The 21,751-nt window shown below is 43.5% G+C and overlaps 1 protein-coding gene across 1 annotated transcript in view; it reads left to right on the top strand.

Moving 5' to 3' along the window:
• Positions 1 to 20,376: 20,376 nt before the first annotated feature.
• LOC134750066 (proline dehydrogenase 1, mitochondrial) overlaps positions 20,377 to 21,751 on the top strand; it is a 53,454-nt gene continuing 52,079 nt past the window's right edge. The window contains exon 1 of the mRNA XM_063685154.1: positions 20,377 to 20,682. Coding sequence (XP_063541224.1) covers positions 20,476 to 20,682 — 207 coding nt within the window. The 5' untranslated portion in view covers positions 20,377 to 20,475. The remainder of the gene's footprint in view (positions 20,683 to 21,751) is intronic.

Raw genomic sequence — 21,751 nt, 5'->3', positions numbered from 1 at the left:
GAGCATCGTCATCTCGTCCGACGAGGAGGACGACACCCCCGCCGCGCGCCGCACGCTGTCCAAGCTGCGCTGCTCCGTCAACGATGACGACTCAGACTAGGTTGGTCAGTCTACATGTATACATGAGCATCGTCATCTCGTCCGACGAGGAGGACGACACCCCCGCCGCGCGCCGCACGCTGTCCAAGCTGCGCTGCTCCGTCAACGATGACGACTCAGACTAGGTTGGTCAGTCTACATGTATACATGAGCATCGTCATCTCGTCCGACGAGGAGGACGACACCCCCGCCGCGCGCCGCACGCTGTCCAAGCTGCGCTGCTCCGTCAACGATGACGACTCAGACTAGGTTGGTCAGTCTACATGTATACATGAGCATCGTCATCTCGTCCGACGAGGAGGACGACACCCCCGCCGCGCGCCGCACGCTGTCCAAGCTGCGCTGCTCCGTCAACGATGACGACTCAGACTAGGTTGGTCAGTCTACATGTATACATGAGCATCGTCATCTCGTCCGACGAGGAGGACGACACCCCCGCCGCGCGCCGCACGCTGTCCAAGCTGCGCTGCTCCGTCAACGATGACGACTCAGACTAGGTTGGTCAGTCTACATGTATACATGAGCATCGTCATCTCGTCCGACGAGGAGGACGACACCCCCGCCGCGCGCCGCACGCTGTCCAAGCTGCGCTGCTCCGTCAACGATGACGACTCAGACTAGGTTGGTCAGTCTACATGTATACATGAGCATCGTCATCTCGTCCGACGAGGAGGACGACACCCCCGCCGCGCGCCGCACGCTGTCCAAGCTGCGCTGCTCCGTCAACGATGACGACTCAGACTAGGTTGGTCAGTCTACATGTATACATGAGCATCGTCATCTCGTCCGACGAGGAGGACGACACCCCCGCCGCGCGCCGCACGCTGTCCAAGCTGCGCTGCTCCGTCAACGATGACGACTCAGACTAGGTTGGTCAGTCTACATGTATACATGAGCATCGTCATCTCGTCCGACGAGGAGGACGACACCCCCGCCGCGCGCCGCACGCTGTCCAAGCTGCGCTGCTCCGTCAACGATGACGACTCAGACTAGGTTGGTCAGTCTACATGTATACATGAGCATCGTCATCTCGTCCGACGAGGAGGACGACACCCCCGCCGCGCGCCGCACGCTGTCCAAGCTGCGCTGCTCCGTCAACGATGACGACTCAGACTAGGTTGGTCAGTCTACATGTATACATGAGCATCGTCATCTCGTCCGACGAGGAGGACGACACCCCCGCCGCGCGCCGCACGCTGTCCAAGCTGCGCTGCTCCGTCAACGATGACGACTCAGACTAGGTTGGTCAGTCTACATGTATACATGAGCATCGTCATCTCGTCCGACGAGGAGGACGACACCCCCGCCGCGCGCCGCACGCTGTCCAAGCTGCGCTGCTCCGTCAACGATGACGACTCAGACTAGGTTGGTCAGTCTACATGTATACATGAGCATCGTCATCTCGTCCGACGAGGAGGACGACACCCCCGCCGCGCGCCGCACGCTGTCCAAGCTGCGCTGCTCCGTCAACGATGACGACTCAGACTAGGTTGGTCAGTCTACATGTATACATGAGCATCGTCATCTCGTCCGACGAGGAGGACGACACCCCCGCCGCGCGCCGCACGCTGTCCAAGCTGCGCTGCTCCGTCAACGATGACGACTCAGACTAGGTTGGTCAGTCTACATGTATACATGAGCATCGTCATCTCGTCCGACGAGGAGGACGACACCCCCGCCGCGCGCCGCACGCTGTCCAAGCTGCGCTGCTCCGTCAACGATGACGACTCAGACTAGGTTGGTCAGTCTACATGTATACATGAGCATCGTCATCTCGTCCGACGAGGAGGACGACACCCCCGCCGCGCGCCGCACGCTGTCCAAGCTGCGCTGCTCCGTCAACGATGACGACTCAGACTAGGTTGGTCAGTCTACATGTATACATGAGCATCGTCATCTCGTCCGACGAGGAGGACGACACCCCCGCCGCGCGCCGCACGCTGTCCAAGCTGCGCTGCTCCGTCAACGATGACGACTCAGACTAGGTTGGTCAGTCTACATGTATACATGAGCATCGTCATCTCGTCCGACGAGGAGGACGACACCCCCGCCGCGCGCCGCACGCTGTCCAAGCTGCGCTGCTCCGTCAACGATGACGACTCAGACTAGGTTGGTCAGTCTACATGTATACATGAGCATCGTCATCTCGTCCGACGAGGAGGACGACACCCCCGCCGCGCGCCGCACGCTGTCCAAGCTGCGCTGCTCCGTCAACGATGACGACTCAGACTAGGTTGGTCAGTCTACATGTATACATGAGCATCGTCATCTCGTCCGACGAGGAGGACGACACCCCCGCCGCGCGCCGCACGCTGTCCAAGCTGCGCTGCTCCGTCAACGATGACGACTCAGACTAGGTTGGTCAGTCTACATGTATACATGAGCATCGTCATCTCGTCCGACGAGGAGGACGACACCCCCGCCGCGCGCCGCACGCTGTCCAAGCTGCGCTGCTCCGTCAACGATGACGACTCAGACTAGGTTGGTCAGTCTACATGTATACATGAGCATCGTCATCTCGTCCGACGAGGAGGACGACACCCCCGCCGCGCGCCGCACGCTGTCCAAGCTGCGCTGCTCCGTCAACGATGACGACTCAGACTAGGTTGGTCAGTCTACATGTATACATGAGCATCGTCATCTCGTCCGACGAGGAGGACGACACCCCCGCCGCGCGCCGCACGCTGTCCAAGCTGCGCTGCTCCGTCAACGATGACGACTCAGACTAGGTTGGTCAGTCTACATGTATACATGAGCATCGTCATCTCGTCCGACGAGGAGGACGACACCCCCGCCGCGCGCCGCACGCTGTCCAAGCTGCGCTGCTCCGTCAACGATGACGACTCAGACTAGGTTGGTCAGTCTACATGTATACATGAGCATCGTCATCTCGTCCGACGAGGAGGACGACACCCCCGCCGCGCGCCGCACGCTGTCCAAGCTGCGCTGCTCCGTCAACGATGACGACTCAGACTAGGTTGGTCAGTCTACATGTATACATGAGCATCGTCATCTCGTCCGACGAGGAGGACGACACCCCCGCCGCGCGCCGCACGCTGTCCAAGCTGCGCTGCTCCGTCAACGATGACGACTCAGACTAGGTTGGTCAGTCTACATGTATACATGAGCATCGTCATCTCGTCCGACGAGGAGGACGACACCCCCGCCGCGCGCCGCACGCTGTCCAAGCTGCGCTGCTCCGTCAACGATGACGACTCAGACTAGGTTGGTCAGTCTACATGTATACATGAGCATCGTCATCTCGTCCGACGAGGAGGACGACACCCCCGCCGCGCGCCGCACGCTGTCCAAGCTGCGCTGCTCCGTCAACGATGACGACTCAGACTAGGTTGGTCAGTCTACATGTATACATGAGCATCGTCATCTCGTCCGACGAGGAGGACGACACCCCCGCCGCGCGCCGCACGCTGTCCAAGCTGCGCTGCTCCGTCAACGATGACGACTCAGACTAGGTTGGTCAGTCTACATGTATACATGAGCATCGTCATCTCGTCCGACGAGGAGGACGACACCCCCGCCGCGCGCCGCACGCTGTCCAAGCTGCGCTGCTCCGTCAACGATGACGACTCAGACTAGGTTGGTCAGTCTACATGTATACATGAGCATCGTCATCTCGTCCGACGAGGAGGACGACACCCCCGCCGCGCGCCGCACGCTGTCCAAGCTGCGCTGCTCCGTCAACGATGACGACTCAGACTAGGTTGGTCAGTCTACATGTATACATGAGCATCGTCATCTCGTCCGACGAGGAGGACGACACCCCCGCCGCGCGCCGCACGCTGTCCAAGCTGCGCTGCTCCGTCAACGATGACGACTCAGACTAGGTTGGTCAGTCTACATGTATACATGAGCATCGTCATCTCGTCCGACGAGGAGGACGACACCCCCGCCGCGCGCCGCACGCTGTCCAAGCTGCGCTGCTCCGTCAACGATGACGACTCAGACTAGGTTGGTCAGTCTACATGTATACATGAGCATCGTCATCTCGTCCGACGAGGAGGACGACACCCCCGCCGCGCGCCGCACGCTGTCCAAGCTGCGCTGCTCCGTCAACGATGACGACTCAGACTAGGTTGGTCAGTCTACATGTATACATGAGCATCGTCATCTCGTCCGACGAGGAGGACGACACCCCCGCCGCGCGCCGCACGCTGTCCAAGCTGCGCTGCTCCGTCAACGATGACGACTCAGACTAGGTTGGTCAGTCTACATGTATACATGAGCATCGTCATCTCGTCCGACGAGGAGGACGACACCCCCGCCGCGCGCCGCACGCTGTCCAAGCTGCGCTGCTCCGTCAACGATGACGACTCAGACTAGGTTGGTCAGTCTACATGTATACATGAGCATCGTCATCTCGTCCGACGAGGAGGACGACACCCCCGCCGCGCGCCGCACGCTGTCCAAGCTGCGCTGCTCCGTCAACGATGACGACTCAGACTAGGTTGGTCAGTCTACATGTATACATGAGCATCGTCATCTCGTCCGACGAGGAGGACGACACCCCCGCCGCGCGCCGCACGCTGTCCAAGCTGCGCTGCTCCGTCAACGATGACGACTCAGACTAGGTTGGTCAGTCTACATGTATACATGAGCATCGTCATCTCGTCCGACGAGGAGGACGACACCCCCGCCGCGCGCCGCACGCTGTCCAAGCTGCGCTGCTCCGTCAACGATGACGACTCAGACTAGGTTGGTCAGTCTACATGTATACATGAGCATCGTCATCTCGTCCGACGAGGAGGACGACACCCCCGCCGCGCGCCGCACGCTGTCCAAGCTGCGCTGCTCCGTCAACGATGACGACTCAGACTAGGTTGGTCAGTCTACATGTATACATGAGCATCGTCATCTCGTCCGACGATATTACAAACGTCGCTGTTAATATATTTTACAAAATGCGGATTCTTACAATTTGACTGCTACATATATACATGAGCATCGTCATCTCGTCCGACTTATTAAGTTCGATGTTTAAATAATTTTCAATAGAAACAGTTGCATTTGTTTTGTTTCGTTCAATTTTCAAACAAAACAAAACCATCTCTGTTCAAACAATCTACAGTAGATTCAAATTTCACTGACAACATTTTTTTCTGACTCACAAACAACTCTTTATTTCCAGGGGCAGCGAGTCCTCGACTTCTCAGCCTGGTAGCGTCCCGACACGACCCTACAGAGTCCTAGAAAGTGCTTCGACAGACTCACAGGACTGCGCTCCATTACCCGAGTGATAGTGTTCCATGGAGTGATGTGACTGGTTGGTTTACAAGTGATTGAGCATTTTACGTTACTGGCTAATGATAGATGTGACTTCTTTTGTGATGGATTTCTTTGGCTCCTTAAAGGGGCCCACTGATTATCAGTCCGCGGGACGATATCAGCCTGTCAGTTAGAACAAAAAAAATTCAGTTCCGATCAACTGACAGGCTGATATCGTCGGGCGGACTGGTAATCAGAGAGTAGAGTCAAAGTCTTTATGAAATGAGAAAGTTTTTTTTAATACTCTGTTTAGAGGGTTCACTGCTTTGCTCTTAAATGGTATCTAATTTAAATTTCCAAAAGGGTTTAAATCGGCCTTTAAGCTTTTGAGAGATACAGCCGTTACAAGTCTAGTATGAGCATTCTATGAGCTGTAAGCAAATATTATCTGATTCTGAAAAAACAAAATTACTAAATGAACTAAATGAAAAAAAATTATATATAATGAATGATGTGTACTAAATGAAAAATGGAAAAATTGGTTAATATTGATCGGACCGGTGTTCCGAAAGGTCACTAGTTTGAGTCTTGCCCGATGCGGTGCACTTTTTTTCTCTAATATAAAAATTTGTAGTATCGCTCACAGATGTATCTGAAATATTCTGAAACTGCTTGATAAAAATTCGTTTAAATGTACACGGTGGATAAAAAATAAGTGCATTCCCATTGCCAGGGAGGTTTTGGTATTATACTGAGCAACTTTTACTATGGGACCAACCACAAAATCGCAAAATAAAATTTGGCTGTTTCATACATTTTGGCTGGTCCATTTTCTATGGGAGGGCAAATTTTCTGTTTCGCGATTTTGTGGTTGGTCCCATAGTAAAAGTTGCTCAGTATTATAGGGACATTCTTACACAAATTGGCTAAGTCCCACGGTCAAGAAGGCTCAGTATAATCCCAAAACCTCCCTGGCAACGGGAATGCACTTATTTTTTAGCCACCCTGTATAGTTGAGGGCAATAAACTCCCCGAATGACTTTGTGCTTAAAAATATCTAAACTTGTACAGTAAGTTTTTCACAACGGCGTGTTCAGATATTTATAAGCACCCTCGCCGCTCTTATATATTTTATGGCTGTACCAAGCAAAAGAAGTTGTATCTATTGTCATATAGAATCTATTTTTAACTTGTAATTGGTACAGTCAGCCAGAAGTACCTTAGAGGGCCAGGTGTCCACAATGATCTGTACAACGCTCGGCCGTTTAGCTACTACTACTGCCAGGCGTGGCTCACTCCGCGATTTCGTCGCGTCGCTACAAGTACATGCGGCCCACACCAATTTTGGTGTCTAGCCATAGTGGTTGCCGCGCACCGCTACGAAACGGACGCCTGCTCTCGCTTGTGCCACCTTGCGGTCATATCTGTCGTAATAGACGCGTTTTGTAGAGTGAACCTTCTGTACCAAGTACTATTTATTCTGTGCTACTGCATCTGACTGTACCTAAGTGTAAAATATGTAATTGGCAGCTTTTAGTGGTACATTTACGTTTGTGATTATACTAATTTTTCGATCTCACATAAGGAAGCTCTGAAACAGAGTATATTAATGAGAACCGTCGTTTTTGTATCATAATAAGTGTCTTCGAGTAATTTCGAAAAATTAATAAAAAGGTGTGTACCTAATTCTATACGTTTTCGGAATTACCCGAATACAATTTACCTTAAGGTATACCAATGAGCCTAAAACGATTGTCTTAATTCCAAATTAACTATATTATTATTTATCAGGATTTACATATATTTACTAAAGTATCAGTTTGTGAAGAGAAGTGCAAAGTTCACAGAAATCGATTTAACACACAAACGTGTAGTAATAATTAACATTTTTCATGCTATTAGTACTTTGACATAACCATAATGAAACCTAAGGATCGACCGAAAAATTCGTTGTCATGTGTCGTTCCCAGGAAAAGGAACCTCAGCGCGACAGTCACTAGTCAATACTTGGTATTATATTCAAAGGTGACTATCGTCGCTTGGAGACTTATTTTCCCTTTTTACTGTGAACGACTTACTGTTTCTATTCTGAGCGTTTTAGAAAAAAATATTAAAAAACCTGATTATCACAGATCCTGATACTTTTGGGTTCTTCCGACTGTGTCGCTTAATTTCAAACGCGGGTAAATCCATTCGAACCTCTCAGCAAATATCTACCCTATAGGGACCGTGCGCGTTGGAGGGTCTGCCATCTTGTGGCCTGAATCGAAACCATAAACATGTACATCACATGAACATTGACACTACGCCAAAACAAGTGCTGCCATCTTGTAAGCTACTTTGGAAGCATAAACTACACATTTATGCCTCGCGCCAAAAATCTGACGTCTCCTGTGCTGCCCCCTACAGTTTATGCACGCTCCCTATTACCTTTTCTTAATACCAAAATCACATAATCGCGTAAGATCAGCGCTGGAAGCCACCAGCAATATGCTGAGATGAGGCCATTTCGTGACACTTTAATCTTATTCTATATTTTATTGTTATATTATGTAATGTTTGTTTGTGCTTACGAATAAAATTTTATTCTATTCTATTCTATAATCTGACAGATGGATTTACCCGAGTTTTAAATTAAGCGACTTAACTCAGAATCACTAGCACATTCAATCCTGATGCAAAAAAATGTCCTAAAAATTTGAATGAAAATTTTAGTTTCATGCGTGCACAAGTGAAAAAAAATCACACTAAAACGTGACGCAATGAAACTGACGTTTTAGGATATCTTTTTTTAATGGTAGTATAGAGAATGTTGACGATTCTGAGTAGAATGAACCCGAGAAAGTCCAGATTTGTAAGAATCACGTTTTTTTTTAGAAAAAGCTCTTCTATGATATTGTTTACTAAAACATGGTTCAGTTAAAACGCACAATCTCTGGCCTTGTCCAGTTGGTACTAATGGCCAAATTTAATGTTTACGAGAATGAATTTTGCAACCTTATAGCGAACGAAATAAGGTTTTAAATCGAATGTTAAGGAATGTCTAGTAAGAGATTGTAGGACTAAAATCCCTCGCCTACTGTTTAAGTAGTGGTAGTGTAATGAAGCTTTATGTAAGGCACCCGTACTGTTCATTTGTGCCTATATATATGTCAAACTATATACGTGTGTCGTCATTTAACCATTTGTGTCATTCATGCTTAAAAGGGACTAGTGCTGCGGGCTCTTACCATCGGAGCATCGGTAATAGTCTGGCTAATGAAAGTTGAACCTGTGAAAACGCGGCAATTTCAAAAAATCTGTAGCAGGCGGCAGGATTGCATAATTTTTATACTTTTTATGATTTCTAGAATATGAAAATTATAAAAAGTATAAAAGTTATGCAATCCTTGTAATCAAAGAGATGACTGATACAGATTTTTTTAAATTGCCGCGTTTTTTCTGGTTCAACTTTCATTAGCCAGACTCATGGTGGGGCTCTCAGACTAGGGTCCCTTTTCCGCGGGAGCGACACATATTTCAAATATCAAAATAATTTCCCATTTATTTACATAGCTGAATATATGTTGTGTGGAGTAAAATTTTATACTATAGTTTTAAAAATTAATAAAAATATTAGAATAATCACTAAATTGGTAACACCAATCGTATTGGTTAGCTCATGTATATATGAAGAGAAATACATTATTGTGTGTCCTATCATTATTTTTGTACAGTTTTGAAGGGAGTTAACAGCTTTGTATATACGCGTGGTTCGGTGTCGAAGGATTTTAACATTCATATTATATTTAAGGGCTACTTGGAGAGTTTTAGTGTTGCCAGTGATTTTAATAAAAATCACGAAGCTCTTCAATGTAATTTTATATTGACATAATATTGTCTTCGGTTACCGCGATAGTTACTCATGAAATAAAACTATGAAAACGGATTATATCGCGTATATTGAATTTATAATACATCCCGACGTTTCGAACTCTTTACAGCGTTCGTGGTCAACGGGTGAATTCAATATACGCGATATAATCCGTTTTCATAGTTTTATTTATATTGACAGTTACATAGCCGACAATAACTTTTGACATATATTAACAAAACAAGACATACTAAGATGTTTCTTAACTGACCATTTTTTTTATTGCAATCTGTGCTAGATTATCCATTTGATCGCCAAAGACGTCAAATGACGCGCGCGGCTGCAGCCCAATATCAACCTTCCTGCATTCCGATAAGGTTCACAATAACGCGCCGCGCACGATAGGCGTGGCGTTCAAAAGATAATTAGGGGGCGTTCAAATATTACGTAACGCTATGGGGTGGGGGGAGGGGGGGTAGACGAAAGTGTCAAAAATGAATCCATGAATTTTGCGGTAACTCTGATTGTCAAAACTTGACGTTCGACAATTAAATGCGCAATACAGCGCCATCTGTTATGGATGTCAAATTAGGGTTCCGTACTCAAAGGGCAAAAAAACCGGTTAAGTGCGTGTCGGACTCGCGCACGAAGGGTTCCGTACCTTTACGCAAAAAACGGCAAAAAAATCAAGTTTGTTGTATGGGAGCCCCACTTAAATATTTAATTTATTTTGTTTTTAGTATTTGTTGTTATAGCGGCAACAGAAACAGATGATTTATTTCTGTTGCCGCTATAACAGCAAACACTAAAAAGTACGGAACCCTCGGTGGGCGAGTCCGACTCGCACTTGTCCGGTTTTTATCTTAGACTACCTCTCTATTACAATCAATTCTCTTTGCTAAAATTCAATAGATAATAAACCCCTTTAAAATAAAAAATCAACGTCATAAAATCAGCGTCGCAGAGTGTGCCATGTTGGCTCACACCGTGACACCAAGCTGAGTAAGGACCATTTAGCGCAACCTCATTCTGTTTAATTATTTCTAGTTTTAGTCTTGTTATGTTGTGCTAATAAATGCTTTTTCTTTCTTTCTTTCTTTCTTTAAAAACCTAGCCCGTTGACATTTCGAGACATTATTTTCTGATAGTACTAAGAGGAATTAAGAGAGAGAGAGAGAGAGAGAGAGAGCAATTATGAAAGAATAAAGAATAAGAGGAATTTCCTCCCGCGGACGCTTTGGCTGTGGGATGAGCTCCCTGCCGAGGTTTTCGCGAGGGGCTACAGTACGGGGTTCTTCAAAAAAGGAGTGTACAGGTTTTTAAAGGGTCGGCTAAGCACATGTAATACCTCTAGAGTTGCAGGCGTCCATAGGCTACGGTGGCTGCTTACCATCGGGCAGGCCTAATGCTTGTTTGCTACCGACGTAGTATATTAAAAAAAAATGTGGTTGCTAAACAGGGAAATGGTCAGTTAAGTAATGTTGTTGGTAATATTTTTCGCAATTCATATGCCCAATACATTTGGCAACATTTTGCATCTTTTTCCTTGCTATTGACTCAGAAGAGATATTGTCATGTGTTAAAAAAAATAACAGTTTTGAGATCCAGGGAAGTAGAAAAGAACGTTTACTTACATCAATGCATTATTTAATACCTATTACTTATTATTTACCTAATATGAACGCTCAAAATGATATAATTCTTATCTCTTGTGGCAGCCGCACATTTTATGACAATATTTTTTCAATTATTATAAGGTTTCACTTAAAATTATGACTGTATTTAAATCATATTTAATATATATATTTCAATAAGAATGAAGGAAAGTGCAAGCGGAAGGTAATTAAACTTAGTAACTTAAAATGTCACCATTATTTGTGAAGGTCAATAAATATATTTATTTAAGTACTCATAAAAAAACGTTATAATAATTTTGATGGTATAATGAATCTCATAGTTTACTTTAGTAAATTTGGTTTATTTAACCCAAGATTTCATGCAGTATTCAAGCATTTTTCTTTTCGAATACAGTTGCAAGAAATATTCTACTGGTGGCTTTTTAAATTCCAATATCCTTTGACCCCGCTCAGGAGTTGACACATTCACTGCCAACGTTCTCGTAGCGCTATGCTCGTAGCCGATCCCAGCGTTTTCCCGCTTTGTAAAGGAAAGGGACTACGAACAGAGAGCCCGCCCAGCAGATTCCCGGCACTCAATGTGTTGGCGACTTTAGTCATCAAATTATCGAAGCATGATATTTTAGCTACAGCTGTCCGCCTTTTATTTGTGACATTCATTATCAGGACACAAAAGTTTTGCAGTGATTACAGAGGGCCTACCGCGAACCACGTTCGACGTGTTGGCTCTCTGTCGCACTTGTAAATTCGTACTTAAGTGTGACAGGGAGGCAACACGTCGAACGTGGTTCGCGGTAGGCCCTAAGGGCCGGCCCAGACGGAATTTTTTTAGCCAATCTGATTAAATTGTCTGATCAAATCAGGTGGTGCGGGACGCAAACGCCAATTTGGCTCGCCGATTTCGACCGCCTATTAGACATAGACATAATTTATTGGTAATTGTAATATTACAGGTCACAGGTCACCGATATTACTCATAAAATAGAGGTGCGGACGCAAGAAATACCAATTTGTGACGCTAGTATTCGCGATTGGGTGCATTTTTTAGGGCGCTCAAATATCACCATAAATCTAAAATTGGTGATTAAATTGGAGATTGACGCCAATTTCTTTTCTGATCAAATCGAACGATTTGATCATCCCGTCTGGACTGGCCTTATTGCGAAGGATTTCAGGTTTTTAAAACATAACCAACCAATAAATAGAGATGTTGGCTGACGTTTCAAGATAAAAATCGTAAAAATTCCTGCTTTTCTCTTAATATATTTGAATATTCTTGACATTTTATTATACTCGAGTACTGCGGCCATACATCAAGAGTAGATATTTTCGCGGCCGAAGAGCTAGAGAGACTTTGGCAATACACACGTTTCTCACTGTACTAAGGCCACGTAGTAACTGCGATTGGTAGCTCTTTAATGCAAATATTGCGTTATCTTTATTCGGAAATGCATTTACAACGTTCTGACTGAATGACTGGTGTTAGGAGACACGAAGCACCTATTTCATTTATATTTAGGACAAATTCAAGTTATAAATAATAAAAAAAACCACTCGTTTTCTTTAAGATTATATAGAAAAATGCCTTGCCATCGAGTGTCGTATTTTATTTTTATCAATTTAAACAAATACATTTGTTACAATTGAAGTATGTATAATATTTATAACCTATATGTGCCCTTTTGTTTTAAATATATAGGTTAAACAATTATACATTTTTATTATTATTGTTTTTGTCGTCCGACTCTCAATCCGGAGGTCGCGGGTTCAAATCCCGGCTCGTACCATTGAGTTTTTCGGAACTTATGTACATAATATCATTTGATATTTACCAGTAGCTTTTCGGTGAAGGAAAACATCGTGAGGAAACCTGCATACATCCGCGTAGAAATTCAAAGGTGTATGTGAAGTCCCCAACCCGCATTGGGCTAGCGTGGGGACTATAGCCCAATCCCTCTCGTGCATGAGAGGAGGCCTGTGCCCAGCAGTGGGACGTATATAGGCTGAAATAGCAAGCTTAAGCACCAGTCATTTAATCAGTCACCTTTACCTGTATATTTTTATAGTTTAAGTTATAACCTAAATGTTTATATTTGTGTCAAAATTATCCTTCTACCACGTGTGATAGTGTCGCTCTATGAATATCATTTAAATCATAAACCCTGTACATATTAGTCGTAGTTAATAGTAAGTTTCATTAAGATCATAACTAGGCGTATGTACGATATATAGAAGTGTTTGTTTTACCGTAACTATCGACCACATTATGGCCGCCGATTTCACTACCAGTACCCAATGGTGCCTTTAGTGGTCGAGTAATATAGTCAACTTGAAATATTTAAAGCAATGCTTTTCGCTGACATTCTGATTTTTATTGTTTTATGAAATCGTTATGTTGAATTATGTATACAACTAGATATAATAAGCGATAATGGAACTAGTCTAACAAGCCTATATTATGTTAGTAGAAAAAGGCGGCAATTTTGAAAAAAAAATATTTGAATTTCGCACCTTTTCTACTAATGAAATTGGTTTGCCAAACTGTTGGCGCTTACAGTTAAAATAGTCATTTAAATACAACGGCGAATAACTACGTAAGCGTCACTAGGTTCCTTTTTATTGAAGATTATCACGAATATATAGAAATATGTTTATATGCAATATGGATAAGAATACATGATGTGCGTTGTTAGTATGTCCTTGCCAGTTATTGAGGCGAATTTATTTACTCGAAAGTGCTATTTCTTTTACGTTTACTTAGGGTTCATTATCCGATAGGTGTAATATCTAACGGATTTTTTATAAAATCAAGCCAACTCAGGAGAAAGCTTAATTGTTTACAAAGTTTGGGACGTAAGCCTTTAAATCGATAAGTAACACAACATATTTCAGTTTTAAGGCTGTGTCTTAAACTTGTGAATAATTGTATAATTAATACGTTATTATAACCAAAGATATATTGGTCGAGTAAGATGCGTGAAATCTAAGACAATTTCGTGCTTCGAATTTGACAAGTAAACGAGATGGCGCTGTACAGCTCCATATATTTTGCGGTAAATCTGATTGTCAAAAGTTGACGTTTGACAATTCAGTACCCGAAATACATATGGCGCAGTATAGCGCCATCTGTTATGGATGTCAAACTAAGGAGCACGTTTTTATCTTAGACTTCACCTCTCTATTACAATCAATTATTTTTGTTATAACGTAGAAAAAACATGTTTTTCAATACGAATGTTACTAGGACGTCATAAGTAAAATAACCTACTGTCCTACCCGAAAAAATAAACATATCCGTTTGTTTTGTAACATGGACTTTATAAGCAGAAACGGCAAAGGTTTATAGTATGTGTAAATGATTCTGTAGCACATTTTAAGTACAATGCAATATTATGTTACATTTATAACTGGTATTACAGTGTGACAATATTCAGAGGTGCCATCAACAAATTAAAAACCCAAACAAAATTGTATGTTTCTATTTGAAGTCTTTATATATCTCCTAGATGGACTAAGTACTCAAAATGGCCTGTTCGTGACTATTGAGTTATGTGATTAAGAGATTCTCAACGCTTATTGCGTTACTTACCTACTACAAAACAAAATAAACATGACATATGTAATTTGATTTCTCATAATAAAGAATCAAAATACAATGGAATGGAAGGTCTTTATATTGACGCCTGGGCGACTATAAGTTATAACCACCGTTCACGTTCGCTGCGGCAACGTGTCGATTCGGCCCGATGCAGTATGTTTAACTGCGTTATAAGTTATAACAGATTGCTGCAGCGAAAGTGTTAACAGTAGTTGGCACCTCTAATCTTGTAACTCTGTACACGTGTATTATGAGAGAAATAATAGTACATCACTGTTATACTGTGAGGAAGAACACCACAAAGGAGCAATAGCTAGCTTGTAATGAGGGCTAACGCGTATGAATTCGCCGCTAGGGGCGCTAGTGTAGATGGTGGTCTTTTCCATAGTTCGAAATGTCAAATGTCACTTGTCACTTCAATGACTGACAGCTGTTCTTTAGTCTTTTGGACCACCATCAACAGAGGCGCCAACTGGTGAGCAAAAAAACGATAGCCCTCATTGGGTTAAAATTTATTTCGTTGTCTTGTTTCTGACTCGTCACACTTCTATTTTAGTCTTTTATCTAATGAATAAAAAAAGTTTAGTGCTATTGCATGTCTTTCTAGCTGTTGATTATAATTCTCTTGAGAAAAATAAATAACTAAATTTCACCTTATACAAAAAGCTGCACTCCGTCACATGTTTTTGGGACAAACAAGACAACAAAATAATTTTGACTAAATTATTATAATGTGTAACTGCCATTGTATTCTGATGTTTTGTTCGAGATATTATACTGGATTGCTGTATTATTTACAGTACATATGGTGCTACTTTCTCGCACTAGTGCGTAAAGAGCACTTTTCGTGCATATGTCAAAAGTTTAAAGGGTATGTACTGTAAAATGTTGTACGATACACGTGCGAATAGGTAATTCGCAACTCGTGTCGATTTAAAACACTCCCTGCGGTCGTGTTTTAATTTATCGCCACTCGTTTCGAATTTCCTCTTTTCCGCACTTGTATCGTAAATAACTATTGCAATGCATCTGGCTGGTAATAATATGATTTTTGTGGTTTTTCAGTTAGCATTTTTTTTGCGCAAGTTTTTGTAGTGCTAGTTCTCAGATCAAAATCCGTACATCCGTTTCGTTGCGTTGGAGGTTTTTTTTTTAATTTATATGAAGTCATAATATAGCAATCTAGTGCAATACGGTTTATTAGATCGATTATTTAACCATTGTATATATTTGGCTTGATTGATTAGACTATAAATTCTAAATTGATGGTGTATATACGTAGTCGTGTGTCGCGGGTAGGTTCGGTGATCTAAGCTGCTATATTTATTTGCGATAAGTGTTTTTTTTTGTAAAAATACAGTCTGGGATGTAGAATGCCATATGTGATTAGTTTAGCTACACGAAGTATTTTTCAAATAAAAGTATCTATGTATACATGATATAAACTGTGTTGTTTTATTCATAGGCTACTCGTAGAAATTAGTGTTATCTCTACTGATGTGCCTTCGGAAAGTTATCAAAATTGGAAACATTCCACATGAATTTTTTTTGGGATCTTCTCATATTTTTAGTGTTCCGTCTAGGAGGTTATAACCAAACGGAGCCGCCATGTCTGTAATTTTCTGTACAAAAAAATCTAACGTTTTTTGCGGGGGAGGGGAACGTCAAATGTATGCGTAACGTCAAAATAGCCATGTCAGATAAACGTCAGTCCATACATTGTGTATGACCATTGGCTGACTATTTTCGACAGAGGGGAACGCCTCCGTTTGGTTATATCCTCCTAGTGTTCCGTACAAAAGTTTGTTCACGGAACACTTTTTTATATTGTAATCGAAATTTTTCTTTGTTTCCTGTGTAATTTTCCAGAAATTGCCGAGAACTCTTCCAACATTTTCGACAGTTTCCCACACTTGCACAGCAGCAGCAGTTGCGTAGTTATCTCTTTAGTATGGGAGTGCCGATGTGTGGTGATCTGGTGATCACGAGAGGTCTTACTTTATTTAGTAGAAGTTATCTGTGTTTCTCGGTAATTTTTACCGTAATTATGTATACTCTAGTCAAAATCATTTATCTTTATCTAGCCTTTCTGTCTGATAGGGAAGGAATTCCCTATGTGCTTTCCTTTATCAATACGGAAGGAAATTTTGCTGTTACTATTAGTAACGTAGTTAAGATTATTTATATTTATAGTAACTTACTGTTAGAGCGTTTTCACATTGTCCGATCCGACGTCGGATGTAGGATCCGACATCCGCGTAGTCAGGCCGCGGGGGCGCGCCCGGGCGCCGTATTTAGTGGTCACGCACACTACGAGTACAACAAGCATTTGATTATGCCTACACATACGCACACAAACAAATATCGGTCCGACAGCTGACGGGGGCTCCGAAATCTCTGAATTTATCGAGCGCCATTCCGATATCGGATGTCGGAAGGCGCCAATACAAAAACAGCTGCAGGAAAGTGTCATTGGCATTAAGTCCGCCTTTTTTGCGTTATTTAACGTTTTTAGTAATAATGATTTAATAAATACAGAGAAACACATAAATCTTATATTTTACTTCCTTCCGACATCCGATATCGGATTGGACAGTGTGAAACACTCTAAATAGCACTAATCTCAATTACTTTCCAGTGAATTGAAGTGAATACTTAGTAACAAAATAATATTGGTACGTATACGTACTTCAGTTCGAGTGTTTGGGTAATTCTAACAACACACGAGTAAGTGGTCGCTTTTACATATTATGAATGAGTCAACGGTTTTTAGGGTTCCGTACCCAAATGGTAAAAACAGGACCCTATTACTAAGAGTCCGCTGTCCGTCTGTCTGTCACCAGGCATGTATCTCATGAACCGTGATAGCTAGACAGTTGAAATTTTCACAGATGATGTATTTTTTGTGTGGTAATAGCACATAACGGAATTGCAAGAGCACCGACACGAGGGCCTACCGCGAAAAACGGAAAGCGTAATTTCTTTATCTGCCTCTCTACCACTAGATATTCTAGTTTATCGCAAGAGCGATAGGGAGGCACATAGCGAAACTTCGATTTTCGTCTTTCGTGGCAGGTCCTCTGGTAGGTAGGACTGCAATCAGGGGCGTAGCTAGACGATATGGCGCCCGGGGCAGTCACCAAATTTTCGGCCCCTGACGACTGACGAAAGTTTTCCTGCTGCTGCCTTTTCCCCATTTTGGCGCCCCCCCCTTGGATGGCGCCCGGGACACTTGCCCCCTCTGCCCCCCCCCCCCCCAGTTACGCCACTGACTGCAATGTAGGAAGTGTGTGAGCTATATTGTATCCTACTCCGCAGTCCTGCGAGGCGGACTGCATTGTAGGAGTGTAAATGGGGGGCTTTAGACATCCAATGGATATCCCAAAACGCCACAATAATTGTAGCGTGAAATGAATAGTTTCTCGAATCGAACTGAAAAGATAACTACCGTATCTATTAGATCTCGTATTGTTCTCGTATCTATTATCACGTTCGAATTGAAATATCCGGTCGCACTGTTCACAATAAAGCTTCCCTTATTCGTTATAAGTGTATGTGTAGAACAGGACAGGCACTGTGACAGATCTAAATAAAAGCCGTTGATCTGGCCCCGTAACCAACATGCCAATCGTTTACGCTCCGTAGCGAACGAAACGCAACTGTCACTGTCACACTAATATGGAAGAGTGATAGAGAGACACAAAGCGATTCGATGGCGATGCGATAGCGATTGTCACTTTGGCTAGGCCGGCAGTTACTGCATTCCTTACTCCCATCAGTCGGACAGTATACTACTGACAAGTGGTATCGTTGTGTTCGGTAGATTACGGAGTACGAAAAAAGAACTTGTCACCTAAAGACTGTGGGGGGTATAACTGTGTCTTCACAAAGATGGCGATGGATTATAAGATTTTTAAAAATGAGGTGTCCTATGAAAGCTGATGAAATGTAAAATAAAACATGCCATATAACTAAAAGTGTAATTGAATTAATGTATTTTTTATTTACAAAAAACCAGAAACATTACATTTAAAATGTAATATTTTCGGTATTTTGTAAATAAAATGAGAAATAAATTACATCATCATCTTCATCTTTCTCGCGTTGTGCCGGCATTTTGCCACGGACCCCAGGCTCCCAGGTCCGCTTGGCAACTAAATATGAAAAAAATAAGAAAATGAGAAAAACATTACAAATTTTGTAATTTTTTTCTCATCCAAAAAACACAATGAAAACGGCCACTTAGATAAAAAATATGTCACATAAATCATTTATATACACATTACTAAGTACGATGATTTTACCGCGGGCGCGGCGCATCGCACAGTGCGCGCTCGGTTATTTGGAGGCGCGGGCGCGATTGAGAACGCTGTACGGTAGTGTAGATCAAAAACTGCTTAGCACTTAGATACATTTGGCCTTTAAGAATGATAAAAAATTCAGCCAGCGTAGGTAGCTCTTTCGGGTCCGCTACATGTTCAATATAGTCATCATTATGAGAGCATCGAATTTTTGTGCTAGTAGATGTACAATCACTCCCTGCAGTCCCACGTAGAGGTATCAACGTATAAATTCTGTATGGCGTAAAGGCACTCTTTAGTGTGGTCGTGCGGCCTCTTTATTGCTACGGCAGTCTCTTTATTGCTACGACAGTCTCTTTATTGCTACGACAGTCTCTTTATTGCTACGACAGTCTCTTTATTGCTACGGCAGTCTGCTGTTGCATAGTGGGTAGTCGAAGAAGGATGTTCACGTGGAAACTGAATATTAATTATTATTAGCTAATCCAAATTTCTAATCGATAGCTTAAGTAGTTCTTGAGATATTTAACGATGTGACAGACAGACGGACGGACGGACAGTCGCACCATAAAGGTTCCTTTTGTACCTACTTGGTACGGAACCCTAAAAACGTACCTACTTAAGTACTAAATGAAAGCCGTAAGAGTTTATGAAACAGATACAGAGGAAAGAATCACACGTCCGATTTCCGGTATGAATTTAACTGCAGTCCGGTATGAATGAATGCAACTGTTATTAGGGTTCCGTACCCAAAGGGTAAAAACGGGATCCTATTACTAAGACTCCACTGTCCGTCTGTCTTTCTGTCACCAGGCTGTATCTCATAATCCGTGATAGTTAGACAGTTGAAATTTTCACAGATGATGTATTTGTGTTGCCGCTATAACAACAAATACTAAAAACAGAATAAAATAAATATTTAAGTGGGGCTCCCATACAACAAAGGTGATTTTTTGCCGTTTTTGCGTAATGGTACGGAACCCTTCGTGCGCGAGTCCGACTCGCATTTGGCCGGTTTTTTTTTGGATGCTGGGCCTAGTTACCAACCGGGCCTTCTATGCCTCACCTACCTAATTTAGTTTGTTAAATATGACTTTACCCGACTGCGCCAGAAGGAGGGTAATGTTTTTGACTGATATAATTTCGGGTACCTACCAATTGTGTTACTACATAGAAATATTTCGCTGTAATACGTAAAAAGGTAGCGAAGGCTTCATAAATTCTAGAGCTTAACACGAACCTAATCCAATATTGTAGAAAATCGCTAACGGCGATGCGAACATAGTTACTTACATCCATGGATGCGAAAGATAGATCGGTCTAGACCACACGGGTAATCAGATTTATTTCGCACCAACAATTCCAGACATCGAGCACCATCGAGTGCATCCCGTCTGGTGTGACCGGTTCTTGAACCCACCCGCTTATGTAATTCCCAAAAGATTGAGGTTATTGGCACGTTACGTAATAATTTTGAGGTTAAGTTAATACTGCCGTTTAATTTCCTGGTTTATTCGACCGCATAGGAAGTTGAAGTTGCGAACTCCATGGTGTTTTAATAACAGTTTAATTTTTTCGCGATACAGGCCAGACGGCCAATGGCTAAGCTCGCCGCTGACACACCTCCGTGGGATTTATAATTGGAACGGGCTGCGCGCGCCGGCAGTCGACGCGTATCGAGCGCACGTCAGTGTCAGTAGCCAGTTGTCAGGTGTCGGCCGCGGAGTACGCGTGTGTGTTCAGTGAAGTGCGCGGGGCTCCACCATGGCTCTGCTCAGACGTCTAGCCGTCAACGCGCCCCGGGGCGCCCGCGCCCTCGCCTCGGCGCCGCCGCCGGCGCGCGACGAACTCGACCTTTCCTTCAGCAGCCCTAAAGATGCCTTCAAGAGCAAGAAGACGAGCGAGCTGGTGCGGGCGTACCTCGTCTACCAGATTTGCTCGGTCAACTGGCTCGTTGAAAACAACGACATGGTAAGTTATGTAAGCTATACAGGTTTTAGTATGCAATTCAGAAAAATGAATGCATTTTTTGCAAGTTCAATGACATATTGCAGTTAGATTATTGCGGCGTTTATTGCCGATCGATCGTTAGGTTTGGGTATTACCAGGATTGCTTGGCAGTGGTGTTACGGGAATGAATGGATTTTTGATCGGTAGAAAAGCGCATGCGTCCTCAGTCTTGACATGGGGACCAGGTTTACGTAAGACGAATGACCAAGTTAACGGTAACTTGTATAAGGTGTGACGTGTGCAGGGATTCGCGAAGTCCATTGAAAGACTGATGTTTTAGCGGACGCGTCCACGTGGCCGCATTGTTATGTAAAGCCATTGTCAATGTGTCTGAACACTTACTTTTGCGAGCTCAAGTCGTTTAGATGATGGATATAACTCTTTAAATAATCTGCCATATTCAGATGGATTTGTGAACAGCATTCCCTACTATGCCAGTCAGTCATACATAATTAGGTCTACCTATAAGACTGCCTAGAAGGGCTTAAATGGCAGGGGCTATAACGTTTTATGAAGATACGATGGTTTTGACGTTAAAAACATTCAACACTAAACATCCTTTTGGTACAGAATGAATAACAAATTTTAATTCAAAACAGTCTTTCTTGCGATAGAAGTAGGTTTATAAACTGGCACATATTTTAAAATTGGTGACATATGTTTTACATATAAAATCGTTTACAAACACCAAAACAGTACTATTTGAGGGTAGTTATAGGTACACATTTGTAATCATTTTCAAATACACCTACAGCAAAATGAGTTCAATACTCAATGATTAGTTACTTAGAAAATACGAATAAACTGATATGATAGCAATCCGAAATATACAGTTAGTAAAAAACCGGACAAGTCCGACTCGAGTCGGACTTGCCCACCGAGGGTTCCGTACTTTTTAGTATTTGTTGTTGTAGCGACAATAGAAATACATCATCTGTTAAAATTTCAACTGTCTATCACGGTATTCACGGTTCATGAGATACAGCCTGGTGACAGACGGACAGCGGAGTCTTAGTAATAGGGTCCCGTT

Source organism: Cydia strobilella, chromosome 19, assembly GCF_947568885.1.
Source record: "Cydia strobilella chromosome 19, ilCydStro3.1, whole genome shotgun sequence".
Taxonomy (NCBI): domain Eukaryota; kingdom Metazoa; phylum Arthropoda; class Insecta; order Lepidoptera; family Tortricidae; genus Cydia; species Cydia strobilella.
This window is presented reverse-complemented; position numbering and strand designations above follow the sequence as displayed.